Source organism: Sabethes cyaneus, chromosome 1, assembly GCF_943734655.1.
Source record: "Sabethes cyaneus chromosome 1, idSabCyanKW18_F2, whole genome shotgun sequence".
Taxonomy (NCBI): Eukaryota; Metazoa; Arthropoda; class Insecta; order Diptera; family Culicidae; genus Sabethes; species Sabethes cyaneus.
The window spans coordinates 36,733,495-36,747,933 of NC_071353.1; the positions used below are offsets into that span (position 1 = coordinate 36,733,495).

General features: G+C 40.0%; 2 protein-coding genes across 2 annotated transcripts; both read left to right on the top strand.

Moving 5' to 3' along the window:
• Window positions 1–573: 573 nt before the first annotated feature.
• Window positions 574–1,948, top strand: LOC128745578 (lipase 1-like). Its single transcript, XM_053842655.1, has 3 exons — window positions 574–717; window positions 784–1,494; window positions 1,562–1,948. Exons 1-3 carry the CDS (start codon window positions 574–576, stop codon window positions 1,946–1,948), a joined length of 1,242 nt encoding a protein of 413 aa, XP_053698630.1.
• Window positions 1,949–11,320: 9,372 nt separating this feature from the next.
• Window positions 11,321–12,691, top strand: LOC128745579 (lipase 1-like). The gene is made up of 3 exons (XM_053842657.1): window positions 11,321–11,461; window positions 11,528–12,238; window positions 12,305–12,691. Exons 1-3 carry the CDS (start codon window positions 11,321–11,323, stop codon window positions 12,689–12,691), a joined length of 1,239 nt encoding a protein of 412 aa, XP_053698632.1.
• Window positions 12,692–14,439: the final 1,748 nt, after the last annotated feature.

The window sequence follows — 14,439 nt, forward strand, 5'->3', positions numbered from 1 at the left end:
CTCCGCCCGCGTCGTCGGTGCAATGCATATTTATTGCCACTGGTCGTTCACAAATGTACAGTGTACTTGTTCAGGGTAGTCTCCTTTTGGCAGTGAGTACCACGTGTAGAATGCAGCTAGCATCTCCACTTATTTACGATGCACGTTCCGGCTGCTTTCTCTGGCCGGGTCAACCATATTGCGGTTGATTGCGTGTTAAGAGTCGTATCGTTGTGCGGGCGCGGAGGGCGACGGAAGGTAATCTACTATTGCATCTTGAACGGCAGCTTCCTGGTGCTATGCAACTGGTTTAGTATGAAAAAATTCTAGCTGCTCAAAGCTTTCTGGGGGCCAGACAAGTCGACATAGGCGCGCGACTACACGCGACTGTTGTAGTCATTGCTAGTTGTTGTGACGCGTTCAGATCCTCCCTGGTGGCACTCGTGGGATCGGTTATAGGTCGACAGGTTCGTATTCATTGCGCTTGTCGAGTGCACGTGTAATGAAGCCTGATGAACTTGATTGCACGGTTACGCTAGGCTCAGTTCTGGTCAGAACGTTACAGCAGCCGGTCGAAGTGCAACGAAATAGGAAATGGCTGCTATCTGTTGGTGGATATTTTTTTCTAGTGTTTTTTGGGTCGCCGACAGCTCGCCGGCTCCGGATGAAGATCTTGATACGGTACGAAAGGAGAACGACTTACCACCGGTGATCGATGATGACGCAGAATTGACAGTTGTGAGTAAAGAGGCAAGGACACATTTGTAGAGACACCAACATTTATCGTGCAATTCCTATTCACAGCCACAGCTAATCCGTAAGTACGGCTATAGGATGGAAAGTCATGTAGTGATCACAGAAGACGGTTATATTTTGACAATGTTTCGCATCTTTCCGAGACAGCCCGTCGAAACGGCGAAATTACCTGTTCTCATGGTGCATGGCTTGTTTGGTAGCTCAGCTGATTTCGTGATTAGTGGACCAAACACCAGTTTAGCCTATCTATTGGCAGACGATGGTTACGAAGTTTGGTTGGCGAACGTTCGAGGAACGCGTTACTCAAGAAATCATACATCGATGGTAGTGGAATCCAAAGAGTATTGGGATTTCTCGTGGCATGAAATTGGTTATTATGACCTACCGAAGATGATTGATTACATTTTAAATACGACAAAAGCGTCGAAACTTCACTATGTCGGACACTCGCAGGGCTGCACTGTCTACTTTGCGATGAGTGGTAGTCGATCGGACTACAACGATAAAATAGTGCTCATGACAGCCATGGCCCCCGCTGTTGTTGTCAAGCGTGTTCGCAGTCCAATACTGCGAGTAATGCTAAGTTTAGCCGACAAGATTGAAGAGATCTTGAGCGCCCTAAATATTGTGGAATTATTACCCTATAATGAAAACACATACCGCGTTGCAAAGCACGTTTGTCCACCGGAGGAGTCCAACAATGTATGCAGCCAATTGGTAGGTCAGATAGCAGGACCTCATCCGGAGATGTACGATCAGGTACGTAAAGGTATACACTATCGGAAGGTCGAACACTAACTTTCGACTTTTTTTTATCGATGGTCAGAAATTGGGACTTAAATACATGGGCCATGCTCCAGCCGGAGCCTCCACCAAACAGTTGAGCCATTTTACCCAGGTTGCTCGCAGCGGCTTATTTCGTCAGTACGACTATGGTAAACGTGGCAATCTTCAAACCTACAGTGACTGGAAACCTCCTGCTTATAATCTCAATTCCTCGCTCGTTCCGGTTGTAATATTCTATGGACTGAACGATTGGATGGTGCACCCCCGAGACGTGCAGCAGTTTTCCAGGATGTTGCCCCGCCTAGTGTCGGCGAATGTCGTTGCGGACAAGAAGTTCAATCACTTGGATTTCATTTTAGCAAAAAACGTCCGTTCACAGGTATATGATAAACTAATACCAATACTGAATCAATACAGTGATGTTTAGGTATTAAACAGTTGAGCTATTTATGAAAAGACACGAAACGTTGTAGAAAATTTGGCATGTGCCAGCACACTTGAGATAAACGTTCTATCGTGAGATCATGCGAAACGGTGCTCGGATGATTGTGGGAAACTATTTTTTCCTAATGAAACTCCGTTTCCGTGATTGGATGAAATAAATCGGAATGATCATCCTATAGTAAACGAAGTAATTGTCTAAGGAAATGTGAATAAAATTGACTGAAACGGTATTAGTGACAGTCAGGCACTTTGGGAAGAAATCCGGGCACGGGGGTGTGACGTGCTTCAAAACTGCGGACCTCCATCTGAACAAACGTAGCAGCCTCATTACAATAGAGGCCCGTGAGATTGGATCGGCTCTTCCTGCAGCACCTCTCACTGGAATTGGAAGCACTTCTCATCTCACCGGTACGATGCATCGATGTAATTGTATACTTCCCTATGATGTATAGGAGAATTAGACTTTGCAAATTAATGCGAACTTAATTGCATTGATTAAACAGTAACCACGCTCTCATAGCTTACTAAGTGCATCTATTATTTGATGGTAATTAGCTGTCGTAGTTGGTGTAACATAATTCAGCTTGTGTTAATTTATTTCACATATTTAATATGTACTGAATATGTTTATCTAATTCGGAAATTATTTAGAAATGATCAATTAGCAATCAATCTGAATTAAAATAAAAAACGAAAAATCCGTCTGTCTTTCATGCAACAAAGTGTCATATAGAACTTTTCGAGTAAGCTCAATGAGTTTTGCAAAGAAATACCGATGATGATTTGATTCAAAGATCAGAATGTCACTCTCTGCATATCTCATTGCTTGTTCCACGCAAAAAGGTGATCTTGGCTTATGATATGTATAAATAATATTAATTCCTTTAGTTTTACCTACTGTGAGAACATGTGTAAAGAATATTATTGTAAAACTGACGTAAACTAAGTAATCACAAGAAAAATCGTTCAAATTTTATGAACATTGTTACCATTTCGCACCCTTTACTCTATGACGCCCTTATGGATTATATTACATTTAATGCACCGAGTAGTAGAATAGAATTCATAATGAAATCAACGTATAGCTTTATGTTGGGTGAGCATTTGAGATAGATTATTTGTTATATTGAACACGAAGTTAAGTAAAAATAAAAATTAAAACTAGTACTTAAATATATGTGAGATAAAAATAAATATATAGTAAACACTGCTTCGAAGTTCAAACAAATTATATTTAAAGACTTATTATGCAACTCAAAATCCTCAGCTCCTCAAACACAACACGAAATAAAACATTAACTCACTGACACGAGAAAATTATGCGAAGTTGTACGATTATCGCAATAGGTTAAAAGACGCAAAGCAACCATTTGATTAGAACAGATACAGATAGGTATGTAAAGTTTGCTAGTTATTGGGGGAAAATATCCCAAGTAGCCCAAGTGAAAAAAGAAACGCTGGCAACGGCTCTACGCTGGGTTATTTCCAACATTTGGGAGGAGAAGAAGCTATCGGAGGAATGGATGGAAGGAGTGGTTTGTCCCATCTATAAAAAGGGGGATCGGCTCGTCTGTTCCAGCTATCGCAGCCAGGGATAGAAAAAATCGCTTCTAGCGATCAAGAATATCGAAGCGATCAGATTCAGATTCATGCAAACGACAACTACTTTGTCGCGATCTGTACAGATTATGACAAACATCACATCAGATCTTGTTCAGGATGGCGACAAACTGAAAGCGGTTGATGAGTTCGTGTATCTACGATTGCTGCTGACCGCGGACAACACAAGTAAGGGGATCCAGTGGCGCATTCAGTCGGGAAATCGGGCATACTTTCCTTTCCTTCCTTAGTTGGCCCTACGTCTTATGTCAAGGCCTTCTGGCAACGGATTTCTGGTAACACATTTCATGATTTTATGATTCCATTCATGGCATCGGAATCAAATTTCTTTCCGTGCATAACTCCTCCATTTACTTCAGTTTATGACAGTCTTTAATTCCGCGAGCACCCAGTGCTCGCCAGATTTCATCAGATAGTTGTCCAGCATTTTTGCCACATATCCTGTCCAGTGTATCCATCCAGCTTTAACCACTTTATGAATACTGCGTTCGCCGTAGAGACGCGTGAACTCGTGGTTCATTCCTCGCCTCCAAACACCATTCTCTTGCACGCCACCAAAGATGGTTCTTAGCACGCGCCGTTCGAAAACTCCTAGTGCTCGTAGGTCCTCTTCTAGCAATGTCTATGTCCATACTTTGCCCTTCGCAAAATGTTATGATCAAGAGGGATACGCCGCTGTACGAAGCTGACGATATTTAAAAACCCTCATCAGGCAGGAAGGTAGGTTATGGGCATGAAGTCGTGGAGCTGCCCGCGAAGGATATTCGAGCGCTTGCCGTGTTCGAGCGAAAGGTGTTGCCGGCGATCTTTGGCGGAGTACAAATTGAAAGCGGAGAATGGCGGAGGCGTATGAATCACGAGCTACAAGCACTACTTGGAGATATTCCGTACATCTGGCGAAAGTCAGTAGGCTACGGTAGGCCGGACACATCGTAAAACTGCCGGACGACAGTGCCACGAAAACAGTTCTCTTCAACAGCTCCACTAACACCAGAAACAGGGGGACTCAACGTGCTAGAGAGCCCGACCAGGTCGAAAGTGATTTGCGACTTTTGAGATGACTGGGAAATTGGCCGAGTGGCCCAAGATCGTGTAGAATGGAGACGACTAGTCGAAACAATACTCCTGTTTCGCCACCCCGCCCTAGAGACTGGTGACGACTACGAAAACCTCCATTTTGTGCCAAGACGCATTATTCTTCGGCCTGCGGCGCAGAGGTAACCAGCCGGTAGCCTTCTCAAAGTTGAGCTAGCCAAAGAAATGATGGTGTGTCCAACCATTACATCGTTGAAATAACAATAACATATGCATTGAAAAATGACTGATTTTAGCGATTTTTCACACCACGTTACAAGTTGATTTGCATGCAGCAGCCATAGCGAAAACAGCTAAACAACTACGCTCAATGCTTTGTTCGTACAGCCAACTTCACCCCGTAGCGAAGAAGTTGGACATGGTGAAGCACTTCGTACCTGTTGAATGGAGCCAATCTAGCATTTACAAGAAAGGCGAAAGCGTTGAACGGCACGGAGCAGCTGAAGGTGAAAATCGATTACAAGGCGGTCTCATCGCTGCGCACCTTGGGCCGAGAGGTCGGAGTAACCAGCTAAACGATGTAGAAGTACTTGGCTAAACTGGACTTGAGATTAGTCTATTTCATAGGAACGGGGCCTTCCCTCGAAAACCCACGTCGAGAATCGCGGCTAGCACACGCTGATAGACGTACAACGTCACGTGCAGTACCTTGCAAGTCGTAAGGGCCGGCATAGTGTCGTCGTCCTGTCAGTAAAAACCAGTTAGATTTAAACTTCTTGCTCGGTGGTAATCTGCAATAGATGTAGGAAGAGGCACAATATGTGTCGATAATCCAACCAAACGCGTGGCTATCTTGATAAGTGGATTTTGCAGTCTCTTTTTGTCCAGCGCCTCCATGGTTCAAAGGTACAAGTACCAGCGAACCACATGCCCTGGCGGGTGTTGTGGGTTCGAATCCGGTTATAATCTCAGATTATAGCTTGGTTCGACTCATGCACCTTCCAGCATTGGACAAAAGGTAGGAGTCAAAATGACTACTTGTTAAGCGTAGCTACCAATATCCCCCCCCCCTTTCCTTTCCGCTCTTCCCCTCCTTCACCAAAATTTTTTAATAAACTGGACTTTTTTATACGGAAACGTCAGTCGAAGCTTGCCGTGTCTGAGTAGGTAGTGGGTAATCGCCCAGAGATCGGCTGAAGGTGTCGATGAAGCTCGATGTCGTTGACGACACTCGACACTAAAACTATGATGGCAGCGCATCACGAGACTCGCTAGCGTTGCCCTAGCAAGGCAACCTACTTATCTCTTGATTACTACGAACATACAAGAAAACAACCTAGATAACATAAGATCGTAATAGGAAGTTCACATTAAATCGTTTTCATGTCAAATTTGCATTGAAATTGTATAATGATTAGAGTAAGGTACACCGGGGCTATTTGAAACGATTTTTTCAAGGTTCGTCTTAAAAGTTCTCTAATAAAACTATAAAATAATTATTTTCAAATCTGCTGATGCCATTTACTAGCTTAGTCCAATGACTATCGATAAAAAATAACAAATAATAAAAGTTGTTTTAAATAAACTAATTATTGAAATTTTAGATGTTTATGTGCGGTGTTTACCTCGTGTAGCGGGGTAAGTTGAAATACTGAACTGGCATGCGTTAAATATTTTAATTTTGCTTCTATATTTGCGTAATATGTTCCACAAGTCTGCAAATCTTCAGAATTGTTAAGAAACTAGGTCATAATTTAGTAAGTGGAAGGTTGAGAGGCTGATACATTAAAGTTCTAGAGATGAAAATGAAGAAGATTATCTCAAGGCCATACACTCCTAGATTTAATGTTTAGAGACTATTTTTCATAATGTTATTCAATAAAAACGATATGAAAACGATACAATAGAAACGAGATCACCAAAATAGTTTAAACCATTCAGTTAAATGTTAAAGGTTAAAACAACTTTAGTTAAAAATGCAATACTGTTTCAAGCAAAAGCTTGTTTCGTCAATATTAGGGGAAGGGCGGTAAAGACGGACACTGCAGGAAAGACGGACACTTGTCATATTTCATAAACAATAATTTTTGAAGCAAATCAATGATGGGAAATGTTTCTATAGACTGAATGAACACTTTTGACTTAAACTGCCGATTTTTAGCAGCGCAGCTGTCCAATTTATGAGAAAAACAAAGAAAAACTGCGTAGATGTTTTCGATGTAATTTTGTGTGTGTAGAAAATAGCTGGTAAATCGTTGGCAAACAACATATTCATGCTAAACCGACGACATTGCGTTAGTTTGATCCTTCACTAAATATCCATTGGCAGTCATATAACAGTTGGAATGGGCCAACTTTTAGAAACGATTAATTCGTCACCAACTAAAATATTGAAGGGAACCATTTTATTTTCTCGCTCAAAGGGGGGATCGGGAAGGGGGTTCTTAATACCTACAGATAATTTTACGACGCGTGACTGACACCTTTTTGCGAGTGTCCGTCTTTCCCATATCAAGTGTCCGTCTTTTCCGCCCATGCGCAGAAGATTTATACATAATATTTATAATATTAAAAAAAACATACATACAGCACGTTTTAACTATATTAGACAGAGACTTAAAGGTTCAGTTTGTATGAAAATTGCGATCAATACAGTTATAATTGAGTAGATATTGAGTAGATATTTACCTTAAGGTGTCCGTCTTTACCGCCCTTCCCCTATAGATTCTCTCGGAAGCAGGGCTGTCATTCGCTCACACTATGCGCCCAATGTTCCAATATTATGCCTCGTCGCACAGAGCGATTCGGAAACACACCTCTACAGCTAATATGCACACAGCGTACGAGCGAAAGCGGAGTGGGAGCGAACGACAGCACTCGGTGAAAATCGCCCAGCGAGTGACCATCCAAACAGCACTTGGTGCTGCCCTTTGCCACACTCCGTGCGGAATTAACGCAAAAAAATTGTTTTGTATTTACAAATTTTCTGCCCTTTTAAAAGTGAAAATACACGCTGCACTGAACAACTAATATGGTCTATGTTAAGTTAGTACGGATCAGGCGACGCAACAGTAAAAATGTTTTTTTCAATCACACCAATTCAACAGACCCAGCGCAGGGTGTACAATCCAGCCGCGCAGAGTGCGGCTCTTGGTGTGGTAAAGCACGCAGCAAATTTATCACTCTGCGTTTGCGACTGCCTTTTCCTGGTGCGCGTAAAACACGAAAGAGCGTGTTTAGCAAAAGAGACACTGAAGGGAATTTGTGGGCGAACACACACCGCATGGCGAGTGTTGTGTTGTTTAAGAATGTGTGTCTTTTGGTCTGCGCTGCGGTTTATACCACCTCTGCTCGGAAGGGAGGTTGCGGGTAACGCCTCGGAGGTCGGAGCGAATCGAAGTACAGGTCGGACTCGATTATCCGGGCGAGAAAATTTTTTTTTTATAATCTTTAACACATTTTGAACGTAAATACATTTCAAAAAACCTATTTTCAAATTTTTTTTTTCTTCCGGATAATCGAGTCCGATCTGCAATGTGAGATCAAAAATGGATCAGCTGTGGCTTCTTCAGAGACAAACCGTACCGGCGCTTGAAATTCAAAAAATTATCATCTCTTGGCATGCCATTTTTAAGCACCGTCTTAATGGAGTTTCTCTTCAAATAGTAGCATGTAAGTAGTATGAACATTTCCAGCTCAAAACGCTCGAATGTTTTTAATCGGAGTGATTGAAATTGGAATGTGAAAATAGTTTCTTTCTAAACCTCCAGATTTCCAGATATACTTATAAGCAAAAAAAATAAAAAAGTTTGACAAAACGGGTCTTTCTTTTCTTTCTTTTAAAACAGGACCACAATTAAACCATTAATCGTGGGAGGACTAATCGACCATCAGATGTAGGACTTTTGCTTTCTGATCTAAAACGAACAATCTGACAAAATTTGGTTCAAATCCGTGACGGTCGATTACAAGGTTATCGGATAACTTCGCGTGAATTGACCACAACGCATAATTTTTAGATTTTACATTTGCAATAACTTAAGTACGGCTGGGCTTTAAAAACAGTTTATATAAGCATTTAGTTCAAATAGATGCGTATAGAATTTCATGTTGTTAGTTTTACAAAAAAAAGAATTACAATTCTTGAAATTATTTCATATAATATCCGAGTGCCCATTAGAAGTACTTCACCAAATTTTCGAGCATAATTTAAGCTACATTACAAAAAATAAGGCAAATAGGAAGAGATATTTTAAGAAAATTAACATTTTATGATTTTTGTCATGATTTTGCGAAGTTTTTCTTTCGGTGTAATTTTTTCTGAAAATACACCTGATTTCTCATAACTTTTTCTTTGACAAATAAGATGGTATAATGTTTTTTAATCGAGCAAACAAAAATGCGTTTTAAGCGTTTTTACGGGTTTAGTCGGTGTTCCATACAAAAAATGCCCCCGAACCTAATTAAATTATGCAATGATTCAAACAAAGTACTTGACCTGAGGAGCATTTTGGCAAATTTTCAGATCATTTGACGCCATCTTGAATCAGTAATGGCGGCTAGAGTGAATTTCATTTTTCGCAGTTTATTCCGAAATCAACTCGCACTACATTCAAATGGTTATTAGAGCATTAAGAAACATTGCGAATTTGCAAATGGACACTGATATACTACAGTACTCGCATGCTCGCTATCAGTTTAGAATATATAATCTTTCAATTTATTATTTATTTACAATAAAAATCGAAAAATATATAAAATTCTCACAATCGATTTCGTAATCTATTGATGAAAAAATCTGCGGCGCCATGTTTGAAACACTGAAAGAAATGTTCATTAATATTTTTGCATAATTTTTTTAATTTTTTTTACTGTGAAATTGTAAGAATTACATGAAATTTCAAATACAAACACAATTCTTATTTCAAAAGCACTGCCAGTCATCATAAATTACCAGTAGTGTAAGCAGTGTGTTGGTTTAGTAACCTATTGACGTATTCCTGAACTACATATAAGAGCAATTTTAATATTGAACTTTTCAAAATAAAATTTGACCGCCATCCATATTTTCTAAAAATCTAAAAAAACCTATTATTTATACATTTGATTTAACAATTTTTTGATAGAAAAAAATAAGCGGCGCCATCTTTGGAACACTGAAAAAAATGCTCTTGAAAACTTTTTCGATTTTTTTCACTGTGATATTCGCATCGGAAAATTTCCAAAAAACAATGGAAATGCGTCCTGCAGTGAGAATAACATCTGTGATTTTTTTCAATTTCTTATGATAATTGCTTTCGGAGTAAACTGCGAAAAATGAAATTCACTCTAGCCGCCATTACTGATTCAAGATGGCGTCTAATGATCTGAAAATTTGCCAAAATGCTCCTCAGGTCAAGTACTTTGTTTGAGTCATTGCATAATTTAATTAGTGTGAATGTATTCAAATTGATCACGATCGGTGAAATCATCGGATAATAAATCATATAATTTAATTAGGTTCGGGGGCATTTTTTGTATAGAAAACCTGCTAGACCCTTTAAACGTGAAAACCAAATCAATTCTTTTATTTCACATACATGTTATCATTTTCCATGCAAAATCCTACAAAAAGGAAGACAAAAATGATAGAAAAAAATTTCTGCCGATTTTCGGAAATTCCATTGTACGAATTTCTGTTTCGTGTTAGAAGCGTTAACTTCACTCGTACACTCATTTTTCGAGTTTTTTTAGGCTGCAGAGCCAACCGGCAATTGATTTTATAAAAACATTTGACGTATATCATACAAATTATTTTTTGCCCCACGATTTTTCAAGCCAACTCCCAGGGGGGGTTTGGGGGTAAACAAAAACTTTAAAAATAATTTGCAATGGCCTAAAATCAAAATTTCTCACTTATTTATATTTACCGACCTGAAAAACAATCACTAACCTCATTTTAATTGTGGCTCAGTTACTCTTTATACTTAATTTTCATAACTTCTGCCTAATTTTGATAAAAAGCCAACTTTTCCTATACCTCTCCATAGCATCTTACTACCATTCTTCCGTGAGCCCGGAGAAGTGATTTTATACCGTACGAAAGCCAGGAGCTGAATATGTTTGCGACATTTCAATTCGAAAAAATAAAATTTCGCAACATGAACGCGATAAATAAAAACAACGTTTACCAACTATTTATCGGTTCAGGTGTGAAATGTTATATTGCGATTAGAGATAAACACAAAAACACTGAGATGCATGAGAGCATAATCTTGCTGCGCTGAGTAAATTTATTGTCGCACAAAATTGGGCTGTTTCCAATATGTACAATATGCGTTACAAAGTAACGGCATCTGTTGTATTCAACAGGGAAACATTGTCAGTTTCTAGTATAGAGAGGGCGACGGCAGATAATCTACTATGTATTTAGTTTAGTATGATAAAATTCTAGCTACTCAAAGCTTTCTGGGGGTCAGCCAAGTCGACATAGGCGCATGACTACACGCGACTGTTGTAGTCATTGCTAGTTATCGTGACGTGTTCAGATCCTCCCTGGTGGCGCTCGTGGGATTGGTCGGTTATAGCTCGACAAGTTTGTATTCATTGCGCTCACTGAGTGCACGTGTAATAAGCCTGATGAACTTGATTGCATGATTTAGCTACGTTCAGTTCTGATCAGAACGTTACAGCTGCCGGTTGAAGTTCAACGAAGTAGGAAATGGCTGCTATCTGTTGGTGGATATTTTTTTATAGTGTGTTTTGGGTTAGCAGTTCGCCGGCTCCGGACGAAGATCTTGATATGGTACGAAAGGAAAACGACTTACCACCGGTGCTTGATAATGACGCAGAATTGACAGTTGTGAGTAGAGAGGCAAGGACACATTTGTAGAGACACCAACATTTATCGTGCAATTCCCATTCACAGCCACAGCTAATCCGTAAGTACGGGTATAGAATGGACAGTCATGTAGTGATTACAGAAGACGGTTATATTTTGACAATGTTTCGCATCTTTCCAAGACAGCCCGTCGAAACGGCGAAATTACCTGTTCTCATGGTGCATGGCTTGTTTGCTAGCCCAGCTGTTTTCGTGCTTAGTGGTCCAAATATCAGTTTACCCTATCTATTGGCAGACGATGGCTACGAAGTTTGGTTGGCGAACGTTCGAGGAACGCGTTACTCGAGAGATCATACATCTATGGCAGTGGGATCCAAGGAGTATTGGGATTTCTCGTGGCATGAGATCGGTTATTATGACCTACCGAAGATGATTGATTACATCTTGAATACGACAAAAGCGTCGAAACTTCACTATATCGGACACTCGCAGGGCTGCACTGTCTACTTTGCGATGAGTGGTAGTCGATCGGACTACAACGATAAAATAGCGCTCATGACAGCCTTGTCCCCTGCTGTAGTTCTCAAGCGTGTTCGCAGTCCAATACTGCGAGTAATGCTAAGCTTAGCCGACAAGTTTGAAGAGATCTTGAGCGCCCTAAATATTGTGGAATTATTACCCTATAATGAAAACACATACCGCGTTGCAAAGCACGTTTGTCCACCGGAGGAGCCCAACAATGCATGCAGCCAATTGGTAGGTATGATAGCCGGACCACATCCGGAGATGTACGATCAGGTGCGAAAAAGTATACACTATCGGGAGGTCGAACACTAACTTTTAATTTTCTTTAACGATGGTCAGAAATTGGTACTTAAATTCTTGGGCCATGTTCCAGCCGGAGCCTCCACCAAACAGCTGATTCATTATATCCAGATTGCTCGCAGCGGCTTATTTCGTCAGTACGACTATGGCAAACGAGGCAACCTTCAAACCTACAGTGACTGGAAACCTCCTACCTATAATCTCAATTCATCGCTCGCTCCAGTTATAATATTCTATGCACTGAACGATTGGATGGTGCATCCCCGAGACGTGCAGCAATTTTCCAGGATGTTGCCCCGCCTAGTGTCGGCAAATGTCGTTGCAGACAAGAAATTCAATCATGTGGATTTCCTTCTTTCACAAAACGTCCGTTCACAGGTTTTCGATAAGCTAATACCGATACTGAATCAATACAGTGATGTTTAGGTATTAAACAGATGAGCTATTTATGAAAAGTCAAGGAACGTCGTAGAAAATTTGGCATTTGCCAGCACAATTGAGACAAAAGTTCTATCGTGCAGTTCATGTGGAACGGTGCTCGGATGATTGTGGGAAACTATTTTTTCATAATGGAACTCCGTTTCAGTGATTGGATGGATGTAAACAAAGTTATTGTCTAGGGAAATGTGTATAAAATTAACTGAAACGGTATTAGTGACAGTCAGGCACTTTGGGAGAAATCCCGGCACGGGGGATGTGACATGCTTCGTAACTGCGGGACTCCACCCGAACAAACGTAGCAGCCTCATTACGATAGAGACCCGTGAGATTTATTTGGCTCTTCCAGCACCTCTCACCGATACATCTCATCTCGTACATCGTACATCTCACCGATACGATGCATCGATGTAATTGGTTACTCCCTTATGATGTATATTAGAAGAACTAGACTTTGAAAATTAATGCGAGCTTAATTGCAGTGATTACCGTTACCACGCTCACATAGCTTGCTAAGCGCATCTATCGTTTAATGGTAATTAGCAATCGTAGATGGTGTAACATAATTCAGTTTGTTTTACTTTATTTCACATATTTAATATGCACTGAATATGTTCATCCAATTCGAAAATTATTTAGAAATGATCAATTAGCAATCAATCTGAATTAAAATTAAAAAAAAACAAAAATCCACCTGCTTTTCATACACAACAAAGTATCCTACAGAGCATTTCGTGTAAGTTCAATGAGTTTCGCAAAGAAATACCGCTGATGATTTGATTCAAGCATCAGAATGACACTCTCTGCATATTTAATTGCTTGTTCCACGCAAAAAGTTTAAGTTTAAGATTATTTTAGTTTTAGATATGTGTAATTAATATTACTTCCTTTAGTTTTACCTACCGTGAGAACAAATTATTGTAAAACTGACGTAAACTAAGTGATCTCAAGAAATATCGTTCAGGTTTTATTAACATTGTTACTGTTTCGCGCCTCTTAACCCTATGAAACCCTTATGGGTTAGATTACGTTTAATGCACTGAGCAGTAGACCACAAACTAACAGACGTAACACTTCGAACCAATTTTTTAACAAAACATCGTTTCAATGACACCCTTAAAACTTGGAAATAACACTAGCATCACCTGGTGCGGTCTTGGCGCTACGCCAGAGCAATGCTATAAATTTACTTGCATATTATCTGACATCAGAGCTAGCGCAGGCGAGCGGCGTTCTAGCGTCGCAACTGTTGTTTGAGTCTTGGCTTAAGCGAAAATTTGAAATGATCGTTTTTATTGACGATGGAATGAGGCTTCAGTGTTACGTCTGTTAGTCTGTGAGTATACTATAATTCATGATTAATTAAATGTACAGCCGTATATTGCACCTGACCGCAATTTTACGAGTCCTACGCAAATTCGGTTTTTAATAATAATTATCCTGTACTTACTAAATACATTGAAAATATGCTTGTCAAGCAAGGAGAGGTGCAGTGGGGAAGCAATAACGAAAAACTGATGGCTCAAATTGCTAAATTGCAAACATGTGTGGTAAACGCAGAAAATAACCATGCGTGGGACTCTAAATAGGTGGAAACTACGCAAAATGTATAGCGCCCAACATAAGGCGAGCATATGAAATAAATTGTTCATTATATTGTACACGAAATTTAATAAAAAAAGAAATTAAAACTGATTCCTAAATAAATATGAGATAAAAATAAATATAAAGAAAAA